General features: G+C 40.2%; 1 protein-coding gene across 1 annotated transcript in view; it reads right to left on the reverse strand.

The window, feature by feature from the left end:
• Positions 1-4,329, reverse strand: part of LOC311228166 (uncharacterized protein) — a gene marked incomplete at its 3' end in the record, with an annotated part of 9,267 nt that extends 4,938 nt beyond the window's left edge. The window contains exon 1 of the mRNA XM_084314077.1: positions 4,200-4,329. Within this exon, the coding sequence (XP_084170203.1) occupies positions 4,200-4,259 (60 nt within the window). The 5' untranslated portion in view covers positions 4,260-4,329. The remainder of the gene's footprint in view (positions 1-4,199) is intronic.
• Between the last annotated feature and the right edge of the window lie 7,820 nt (positions 4,330-12,149).

A 12,149-nucleotide genomic window follows, 5' to 3' on the forward strand; every position in this document is an offset into this window, starting at 1 on the left:
GGAGCAAATAAATGAAAATGGGGGACCCTGATGTTAACGGCCCAGCTCTAGAATAAAGTGATTTATTTTTTTTAACTGTCAAGGGTACCAGCGTCTTTTTCTCTAGTAGCGCGACTAATATCCATATCAGTTACATCATCCAAGGTATTGTTACTCAATGTTTGTGAGCGTGGTTTGGAGATATTCACAGTAATTGTTAATTCAGTAAAGTAGTCAGATCTACTCTTTATTGAAGGTACTGATATGATATGATTCTACGATTAATACTACAAATTAAATGGTCCTCAATGAGTATAACAATTACACAAAACATTAGCTTTATATCAGCCTTTCTGAAAGAAGAAATGGTTTCTTTATACATAGTCCTATATATATATTTTGAAATAAAAAAATACCATGTTCCTTAGTCCTGTATTATGATCAAACAATTACACAAAAATGCATCCTATATAGACTCATATGCCAAAACATTCAGAAATACCCAAATGATGAAGTTTTTTTTTATGACATGCACAACTACAAGCTTTCAAGAACACTGACATAACCGCTGAATATCACTGAAATCCAAGTTAATGTATATCTTAGAAGTTCTTTGTTTCATCGTACAAACAGCCAAAGCTGTCATGTATGTTGTGTATGTCATAAATGTCGATATTAATTGAAAATGGGGGACCCTGATGTAAACAAGACAAACGTCTTTCTCTGGTCTGCATCCCCTTAACAATTGTATGTATTGAGCCGTACTGTATTGTACCCATTCTGCAATCTGTTAAATAACGTTTTCATTGATTCATTCATTCATGGAACTGTTACACTGAGCTTGCACTGAATTTGTTGAGAAACCTGCTTCTGCAGCAGTCTGTGTGTGAGCAACCAGTCAGCAGCATTAATTTAGAGATTCACTAAAAGACACATTGAGAGACAGGTTTGTGTGTGGATTAAGAAATGAAGGTTCACAGAAGAAACTACTGACAGAGAGTGATTTGACACTGGAGAGAGCTGTCAATATCAGTGTAACAATGTTAATGGCATCAAAGGAAGGGCACAGAAAATTACGATAAATCTGGTTTTAAAAGAAACACTGGAAATTACAAAAAGAAGAGACATGTTCATGCTGTTGAACAAGGAGATAGAACAGCTAGTGACTCCTCAGATGAAGAGGAGAGGATAAATCTCCTCCTCTGGTCATTATTTGGGTAGAACACACCTATTTTGAACGCCTTCGGCAGATTTTTTTTCTTTTTTTGAGCCATTTTAATCTAGATTAATCTAGATTAATTCCAGGATTGCAGGTAGATTAATCTAGATTAAAAAAATTAATCTATGCCCAGCTCTAATATATATATATATATATATATATATATATATATATATATATATATATATATATATATATATATATATATATATATATATATATATATATATATATATATATATATATATATATTATATATATTATATATAGCTGTTGCCATGTAAAACAATTGGGCTGTTGATGAGATCGCACTGGGTGAGGCTTGGCCATTGCACTTTGTTTGTGCTGACTCCTGTGAATGCCGAGCAAAAGGCGTTGTCTCTCTGGTGGTAAAAAGGTGAACCATAAACTCGCCACAGAAGGACTAAATAAAAGTCAATGGAGAATGCTGGGAATTCCTGTTGCCTGACGTGAAACATGTTCCCACACACTCATGCCTCTGTATCGTTCTGCACCAAAGCACAGGTTGATCGGCCGTATAGTTTGTGATATTGTGTGGATTCATGTATTACTGTCTTTTATCTTGTCCGACCCAATACCTTGATTGCGTTTGCTGAAGTCGCTGTATTTTTCCATGAAAAGGTTACATAGGTGCCTTATTTAAACATGTCAGTTGTCGCAGATTCAGGTAACTAAAGGAAAGTGACTTAAAACCTGCTGAATTTATCAAATATTATTCTATTCTACACAGTGGCGTTGCGCAATATGTCGGGGCCCCCTGCAGCTCAGACCATGAGGCCCCGCCCACTCCCCTAAATCAATAATAAAGTGAGAACATTTTGCATTTTATTTCGCCGCGTGGGAGCAAATTTGAGACACATATTCGGTTTTCTGTTTCGGCAAGTTTATTCCATGCTTTCGGCTTTCCTTTTCTAAGCATTTTCGGGGCTACATGTGAATGAGTAAAAGTTGCGGGATGCCCAGATGTACCCACGGTAGAAGGCTCGCGTGGAGCCCATAATAGGCTCACTTAATACAGCGTTTTTAATATCTTGCAACATTTTCAGGGTCGCAAGCCGACCTTTTCCCCTCGTTTTCGATGATGGAAGTGATTGAGGAAAAGCTTCGGCACGCCGAGAGGTACCCGTGGATTTAATCTCGCGAGGAACGTGGCAATATTCGGCCCGTGGGAGCACTCGCGAACCATGTACTAAAAAATCTAAGAGGATAGTCTACAGTGGGGGCGGGGCCCCCTAAGCTCCGGGGCCCCCCCGCACCGCGGGGGGTGCAGGGGCCTCCGCTATGCCACTGATTTTACACCTGTGTGCAAATTCCAAGACCTGGGCCCCGTTCCATGTACCTGGATAACTGAGTTAGCCGGATAACTTTAGCTGGATAACTGGGTTAGCCGGACTTTCCGGTTTCATGTACGTGGATTTTCCAGATCACCATGCCAACAGATCCAAAAGTTTGAGCCTGCTCGAAAGCAGAGTTCAAGTTCAAGTTAGCCCGATCACGCAGAGCCACGCCCCCGCAAAGAAGTGACAGCTCGTTTCCTGAAACTATTCCCACAGTCTACGATCTGCATTATACCATTCTGAATTACGTTTTTGTGCTCCATTCTTCCAGAGGGGGCTTTTGAAATGTAAAATAGACCCAAAATGCTGATATTAAATTCACTTTGTCCTAAATAATGCACGTTATATATACCGTGGCGACGGTGGCGCTCGCTCGTGCGATGTACACAAAAATGTGGTTATTTTAATTGTAACTGGGATTAAGATGTCTGATGAGATGCGCTGTTTGACGGATTTGAGAAATTGAATGAGCCGTTGACGTCACATGAATGAATGAGGATAAAGAAATAAAACTTCATTTAAAATAAGGAATATTCTAAACACGGGTCTCTCGTTCATTAATGTATAAACAATGAATCTGTCCCATCTGGCACAGTGGCCCAGCGGTAGTGCTCTAGCCTGCCAACCTTGCGACCCGGGTTCAAATCCCGGTGTTTCCAATATGATTTTTTTGAATATAATATTAATGATTATACGCCAAAGTAGCCTGGTTTTAAGTTAAAATATTATAAATCTACATGCATTGAGGATGTCATTCTTTATATAGCTCTCAACGTGCACCAAATTGAATTATTCCTATATTGCAAAAAAAGAGGAGACGACTAGGGTCTTGAACCCCGGTCGTCCGTGTGAAAGTCAAAAGAACAACCAGTTAGACCACATTGGAGATAAGTTAAAGATTGACTATACATCAATCAATGGGCAAGAGGGCCGTATCGTAATTCTGTATAACAGTTAACTATTATTTTCGCTAGCAAGATCTCATATGATTATTCAATCCAGCAGGCAAGTTTAAAGAAATATAATCTGATTGATTGAGGTAATGAGGGACTTAGAATTAGCCTATAGATAACGCATTTAACTTGTCGGCGAGGCGATTGAGCCGTATTGCAATCTGTCAATAAAGTCTTAAATCAATTAATCAATCAATGCCGTTGAGAATCAGGGTCTCTGCCATCGATACGTGCTGGCTTTTCACCTAAAACGGCCGCGCGCATTTAGCCTGACTCGCAAGTCTGGCTTGAGTTAACGAGACTGAATCCACCTTTGTGAAACAGGAAAATCCCGGCTTCGAACATCGGGTTAACTGAAGCTGGATAATGGACATCTTGATCGACTTAGTTGAACCACGTACATGAAACAGGGCCCTGGTCCTTCAGTATGTTTTATTGTATAACTGCTTTAGAAGTAGGTCAACATGAAGATCAGGCTGATCTTTGGACTGGGCGGGAGGCCTGCACTGAGAACATATTGCAACATACTGCATCTCTTGTTAGGTTATGTTCTTAATCTATTTTCCTCAGTAATCATTAACTTGTTTCACTTGTGTTTCGTGATGATCTAATTAAACACCTTTGTTCATTGTGGACCTTCCTCATTCTTTAAATGTGATCTTCGTCATGAAGTAGATGTTCTGGTCCTACCTGTTCCTCAGTCCTCTCTGCTGCAGCTGACACCGTGTCGTGGCCTTTATGTTCATCCATGGTGCACAGCAGACAGATACACTGTGGTCCGTACGACAGTAGACCTCCAGCAGCTTGTTGTGACTAGAACACAGAGAGGGAGAGAAAGAGAGGGAGAGAGAGAGATAGAGAGGGAGAGAGAGACTCACATTTTCGTGACATTACACACACTTCTGCAGTCCCTCCCGCCGTCTCTCTCTCTCTCTCTCTCTCTCTCTCTCTCTCTCTCTCTCTCTCTCTCTCTCTCCCTCTCTCTCCCTCCCTCCATCTCCTCGCTGGTTCTCTGCCTGTCAAACCCCGTTTGAGGAAGTGTCGGGTTACACTATGCCTACGTCCCGACACACACGCGCGTCTCTACAATTCGTAGCCGCATTTCTGCAGACCCCTCTCTGATTGGTTGAACTCCATTTTTGCAGACCCCTCCCATTTCTGCAGACCCCTCTCTGATTGGTTGAGCGAAGCCCCTCTCTGATTGGCCCCCCGCATGAGCCGAGACAAGCTCCTCTAGCCAGGAGTCGAAACTCCGTTAACTCCAGAGAGAGGCTGAACGCAATTTATACGCATGGAAGTATTGATTACGCCATAACGAATCATTAAAAAAATATACCGTTAACTGGAATATGTTGTGTGTGCCTTTACACATGTTGGATAGGATTATGTAATTGGTTTGTATAGCGTTGCGTATAACGTTATTTCGCGTGACTTCACGGTTTATTCACATTTCACAACACAGCCAGCGGTCAACTTGTTTATTCTCCCCACTTACTGTACAATGTAACATTTAGATTAACCCAGTTGTCTATCTGTATGTCATATGTTACGATGAATTGAAAATGGGGGACCCTGATGTAAACAAGACGAAAGTCTTTCTCTGGGGTCTGCATTCCCTTAACAATTGTATGTATTGAGCTGTACTGTGTACTGTACCCATTCTGCAATCTGTTAATAAAGTTTTCAATCAATTCAATCAATCAATAACTAGACAGTTACAATATAACATTTAGATTAATTAACCCAGTTAATGCCTTAAGAGAGAGAGGCTGGTGGTCAAGTCAAGTCAAGAGTTATTTGTCACAAGTTGTTTATTAGCCTAGACATTTTCAATTCATCATCTTGTTTACATCAGGGTCCCCCATGTTCAATTCATGATAACATATATGACATACAGGTAGACAGATGGACAGTACTGCTACATTTAGACATTTATGACATACCAGATTTTGAACTTGTGGTAGGCCTAGACATTTTCAATTCATCGTCTTGTTTACATCAGGGTCCCCCATGTTCAATTCATGATAACATATATGACATACAGGTAGACAGATGGACAGTACTGCTACATCTAGACATTTATCACATACCAGATTTTGAACTTGTGGTAGGCCTAGACATTTTCAATTCATCGTCTTGTTTACATCAGGGTCCCCCATGTTCAATTCATGATAACATATATGACATACAGGTAGACAGATGGACAGTACTGCTACATCTAGACATTTATGACATACCAGATTTTGAACTTGTGGTAGGCCTAGACATTTTCAATTCATCGTCTTGTTTACATCAGGGTCCCCCATGTTCAATTCATGATAACATATATGACATACAGGTAGACAGATAGACAGTACTGCTACATCTAGACATTTATGACATACCAGATTTACAAATACAGTACTGTTTGTGATACAAAAAGAGTCCAGAAAAGAAAGGCTATACATTTGACGTAGAAACTGTACATTGGAGGAGGTTGGGTGGGTGGGGGGGACTGTACATTGCTTCTTCTAAGTGTCTATATGCTTTTTTTTGTCAGTATTTACTGGCTTTCAAAAAAATAACATCTTGTTGCTTGTGTGTTGAAGGACTTTTACCGAAGGGTTACACATATCATGTCTGCACGTACAGACGTGCGGTGATCAGGGTCCCCCATTTTCAATTCATCATATTTCATATCTAAATCATATAATATCTCATATGCAATATATAATCTAATAATCTAAATCTAATATAAAAATGCTAAATGCATGGGTATTTTATTTTGTCTTTAATGTTAGCTTGCAAACTCAAATACTGTCTTGGTAAGCCTCATAATGAATTGTTTGGGGTAAAAAAGAAAAACATCGTGATGTGTATCGTGTATCGCCGAAAGGTCAGAAAATATCGTGATATCATATTTAGGCCATATCGCCCAGCCCTATGCGTTGACCATACCTCTTTTGAGGCCACTGTGCGAATGACTCACCAGTCTGAGGAGGAGATCCTGGTGTGGGCAAGGTCGATGCAGGTCACCTGGAGAGTGGCCCATACATATATGTCATATATGTTATCATGAATTGAACATGGGGGACCCTGATGTAAACAAGACGATGAATTGAAAATGTCTAGGCCTACCACAAGTTCAAAATCTGGTATGTCATAAATGTCTAGATGTAGCAGTACTGTCCATCTGTCTACCTGTATGTCATATATGTTATCATGAATTGAACATGGGGGACCCTGATGTAAACAAGACGATGAATTGAAAATGTCTAGGCCTACCACAAGTTCAAAATCTGGTATGTCATAAATGTCTAGATGTAGCAGTACTGTCCATCTGTCTACCTGTATGTCATATATGTTATCATGAATTGAACATGGGGGACCCTGATGTAAACAAGACGATGAATTGAAAATGTCTAGGCCTACCACAAGTTCAAAATCTGGTATGTCATAAATGTCTAAATGTAGCAGTACTGTCCATCTGTCTACCTGTATGTCATATATGTTATCATGAATTGAACATGGGGGACCCTGATGTAAACAAGATGATGAATTGAAAATGTCTAGGCTAATAAACTTGTGACAAATAACTCTTGACTTGACTTGACCACCAGCCTCTCTCTCTTAAGGCATTAACTGGGTTAATTAATCTAAATGTTATATTGTAACTGTCTAGTTATTGATTGATTGAATTGATTGAAAACTTTATTAACAGATTGCAGAATGGGTACAGTACACAGTACAGCTCAATAGATACAATTGTTAAGGGAATGCAGACCCCAGAGAAAGACTTTTGTCTTGTTTACATCAGGGTCCCCCATTTTCAATTCATCGTAACATATGACATACAGATAGACAACTGGGTTAATCTAAATGTTACATTGTACAGTAAGTGGGGAGTGTAAATGTTTCAATGTTTCAATGTACAGTTTCTACGTCAAATGTATATACTCCCTTTTCTTGACTCCTTCTGTATCACAAACAGTACTGTATTTGCAAATCTGGTATGTCATAAATAGGGATGGGAATTGATAGGATTTTATCGATACGATTCCATTATCGATTCTGCTTATCGATTCGATTCTTTATCGATTCCCTTATCGATACCTGATCAATTTATAATTTCAATAAATAAATTGAAAATGCAACAGAACTACATTTAGTCATTTAGCTGACGCTTTTATCCAAAGCGACTTACAAGTTCTGTACGACAAGCCATCAGGAAGGGCAAAACTCTATCAGCTGAGCAACAATGTTCATCAAAGTGTTGAGTGCTAAAGTGTAGGTTAGTTTATTAGGACAAGTGCATGACAGTACGGTTAGTTAGGGTTAGATATATTTTTTTTTATTCAGATAATGGTTGAAGAAGTGCTTTAGTCGACGGCGAAAGATTGGATGGGTTTCGGCTGTCCTAACTGGGGTGGGTAGTTCATTCCACCATTGTGGGGCAAGGACTGAGAATAGGCGACTTCTCTTTGATGACCCTCCCGGAGCTCGGATAGGAGTAGGTCTGAGGCGGCCAGAAGATGCAGAGCGTAGGGGTCTAAGCTGGTTAGAATAACATGCAACTTGACATTTCTGATTGTCATTTATTGTTGAGCCCCCATGTCAGAAAAATACAAAAACTGTAAAAAATAAAACATTAACTATAGCCTACACTTAAATAAAATAATGTATTTGAGATTCTCTTAAAATGTATTTATTTTTTTATTCTTAAACTAATTTAATCTATTGAATAACAGGTTGTTATTCCTCTGACTTCTGTCTCTCACTCACACACTCTCTCTCTCACACACACACACACACACACACACACACACAGAGAGAGAGAGCTCCCCGGGCCCCTGTCCTATAAGGTATTGGCTTGTGTTGCTACACGGACACATTTGTATGTTGCACCACTGTACTTCCTGGCTTACAGTCTTGTAAACAAACATTCCGTCTCTCATTATATGTGAACTAAAGAGTACAAGGTTTACACAACAGCCCCCACCTGCTGTTTTATTGTATTTGTACCTGTACTATCAGCTGTCAGCTGTTTATCTCTCTTTGTGAGCTTGATTAAATAGCGTTAGCTCACGTTAGCTCCGCGGCTAATTTTAGCTCAGCCTGATCTAAATCAATGACTAGGTTCTAAAGCATTCAAGTAGTTTTCACTGCACATAGAAGTAGCCAAACAGCAGGAGCATTTCGGGAGCATATTACCAAAACCCAGGCAATTTCGAGCCATTAAGGAATCAAATAGAGTCTGCCATGGCTACATGCTAACGGCTAACATTATTGCGCAACTGTAGGCAGCGATAATGGAATCGAAAGTCACGGGAGCCACACGGTTCCAGGCATCGGCCAATTAGGAACCGGTTCCCAATGGGAACCGGTTTTCGATTCCCATCCCTAGTCATAAATGTATAGATGTAGCAGTACTGACTATCTGTATGTCATGTATGTCATATATGTCCTGATGAATTGAAAATGGGGGACCCTGATGTAAACAAGACGAAAGTCTTTCTCTGGTCTGCATCCCCTTAACAATTGTGTGTATTGAGCTGTACTGTATTGTACCCATTCTACAATCTGTTAATAAAGTTTTCAATCAATCAATCAATAAACAAGTTGAATGCTGGCTGTGTTGTGAAATGTGAATAAACCGTGAAGTCACGCGAAATAACGTTATACGCACGCTATACAAACCAATTACATAATCCTATCCAACATGTGTAAAGGCACACACAACATATTCCAGTTAACGGTATATTTTTTTAATGATTCGTTATGGCGTAATCAATACTTCCATGCGTATAAATTGCGTTCAGCCTCTCTCTCTGGAGTTAACGGAGTTTCGACTCCTGGCTAGAGGAGCTTGTCTCGGCTCATGCGGGGGGCCAATCAGAGAGGGGCTTCGCTCAACCAATCAGAGAGGGGTCTGCAGAAATGGGAGGGGTCTGCAAAAATGGAGTTCAACCAATCAGAGAGGGGTCTGCAGAAATGCGGCTACGAATTGTAGAGACGCCACACACGCAGTCAAGTTTGTGTGTATGTGTGTGTCCCCGACGAGGGAGCGAGATGGCGCACACACATTACACACACTTCTGCAGTCCCTCCCGCCGTCCTCTCTCTCTCTCTCTCTCTCTCTCTCTCTCTCTCTCTCTCTCTCTCTCTCTCTCTCTCTCTCCCTCTTGCTCGTTCTCTGCCTGTAAAAACCAGTTTGAGGAAGTGTCGGATTACACTGCTCTACAACCATAGAGGGGCCGTTACTGCAGATGAATGCTATGTCTTTTTACGTCGACGTCACAGAAACCGTCAAATCAGAACAGTTTAGTTGAGTGAGGGAAGATCTCGTGAACTCGAGACTAGACTGATGAGTCAATATGGTAATTAGAGACACAGACCCATTGATACTAACCTGTATTACTATAAAACCATGCTAAACACAGAAAAAAGGCATTTATAATGCATGTCCCCTTTAAATCAACTGTCCAGCCCCCTGTCAACTGTCAAATGATGTCAACTGTCAACCTGAATTAACATTCAGTATTCAATATGGTCTGATATTAACATTCAGTATTCAATATGGTCTGATTCAATATTAACATTCAGTATTCAAGTAGAACAGCTAGCTAGCCGTTGTGGACACTCACCTTTCCACAGCTAAACGGTCGGCAAGGCACCTTGGTTGAGAAATGAAGGCTTCAGTCTATGTGTTGTTTAGTCTATCTGTTCAGTCCTGTTTCAAGATGCACAATGAGATCTTCTTCTTCTTCTTCTTATTTGAATTTCCGGCAGTGTAGACGCATCGTGGCGTATTACTGCCCTCCACAATTCTTGCTTCGCCCACACTTGAGAAAGTTTACACTCCTCTTCTTCTTCTCATCTTCAAAACACATTTCTATCGTCTCTGTCTCCTTCTTCTCTGCTCCTCTTGTCATACAATCACAATACAAACATCATCTCCTCTCTTGGAGGGCCCCCCCAAGAGGGGGAACCCTCCATCTCATCGCCACCAGAATCCAGAGAATTGTTGAATATATATAGAATACAAATGTTCTAGAATGTTTGATCATAGTGTGACATCAGAAATGTTCTAGAATGTCCTATTATGACATCATACTGTGACATCACAAATGTTCTAGAATGTGCTATTATGACATCATACTGTGACATCACAACGGAACATGTTTGAGGGTCATTTGAATAATATAAATGTTTGGTAAGGCTGTCCCCGAAGCCTGTTTTTGGGATTCAAACTTCATCAGGGTTCTTCCAACGGACGTTCGAACCTTCTTTTTTAATAAAAAAATGAAAAGAAATGAAAAATGTATGTATAAATTCTTTTTTTTTCTTTTTTTTTATATCCTCAAACTAAATCCTCAATTTGAATAAAGTGATTCAAACTTCGTCAGGGTTTTTCGAACCTTCGTTTTTACAACAACCTTCGTGCCAAAGCAACAGATGGCGATGTACAAACATGAAGGCCATTTTCAACCAATGAGAAGGGTGAACCTGTGATATCCTGTTCAGGCTTTGTCACTCACAGGATGTTAGAAAAAGTTTTGATGCCATTGTTGTTGTCGTTAGCTTACATGCTAACGTTAATGGCAGCGACCATAGCATTGTGGCTAGGCTAGCTGTCATCGCTTAATAGAGCTAGTGAATGGATAAACAATGTTATTTAACATTGCAGAATGGGTACAATTACAATGCGGCTCAATACAAACAATTGTTAAGGGGCCCAGGGGGTGTAGACTGTTGTAGTTTGAGCTAATTTACACCATGCTCCAAAAAAAAAAAAAAAAATCTGCCGAGCGATGTGCCGCGGGGAGCGGGGAGCGCTCGATTCAAGGTGAGCGGTGAGCGAGCGGAGAGCGACTTGTGGGCGGGGTCAACATGAGCGATTAGCGGAGCGGACCAAGCTTTAAAGAGCGAAGAGCGGATTTCTCGCCCGCGCCGATCAGCTCACGTGGCCTGCTGTCAACCTGAATTAACATTCAGTATTCAATATTGTCTGATTCAATATTAACATTCAGTATTCAATATTGTCTGATTCAATATTAACATTCAGTATTCAATATTGTCTGATTCAATATTAACATTCAGTATTCAAGTAGAACAGCTAGCTAGCCGTTGTGGACACTCACCTTTCCACAGCTAAACGGTCGGCAAGGCACCTTGGTTGAGAAATGCAGGCTTCAGTCTATGTGTTGTTTAGTCTATCTGTTCAGTCCTGTTTCAAGATGCACAATGATATCTTCTTCTTCTTCTTCTTCTTATTTGAATTTCCGGCAGTGTAGACGCATCGTGGCGTATTACTGCCCTCCACAATATTGTTGAATATATATAGAACACAAATGTTCTAGAATGTTTGATTATGACATCATACTGTGACATCACAAATGTTCTAGAATGTGCTATTATGACATCATACTGTGACATCACAAATGTTCTAGAATGTTCTATTATGACATCATACTGTGACATCACAAATGTTCTAGAATGTTCTATTATGACATCATACTGTGACATCACAACGGAACATGTTTGAGGGTCATCTGAATAATATAAGTAATATGTTTGGTAAGGCTGTCCCCGAAGCCTGTTTTTGGGATTCAAACTTCGTCAGGGTTCTTCGAACGGACGTTTGAACCTTCGTTTTTAATA

The sequence above is a fragment of the Notolepis coatsorum genome (assembly GCF_963971535.1).
Source record: "Notolepis coatsorum genome assembly, chromosome: 5".
NCBI classification, from domain to species: Eukaryota; Metazoa; Chordata; class Actinopteri; order Aulopiformes; family Paralepididae; genus Notolepis; species Notolepis coatsorum.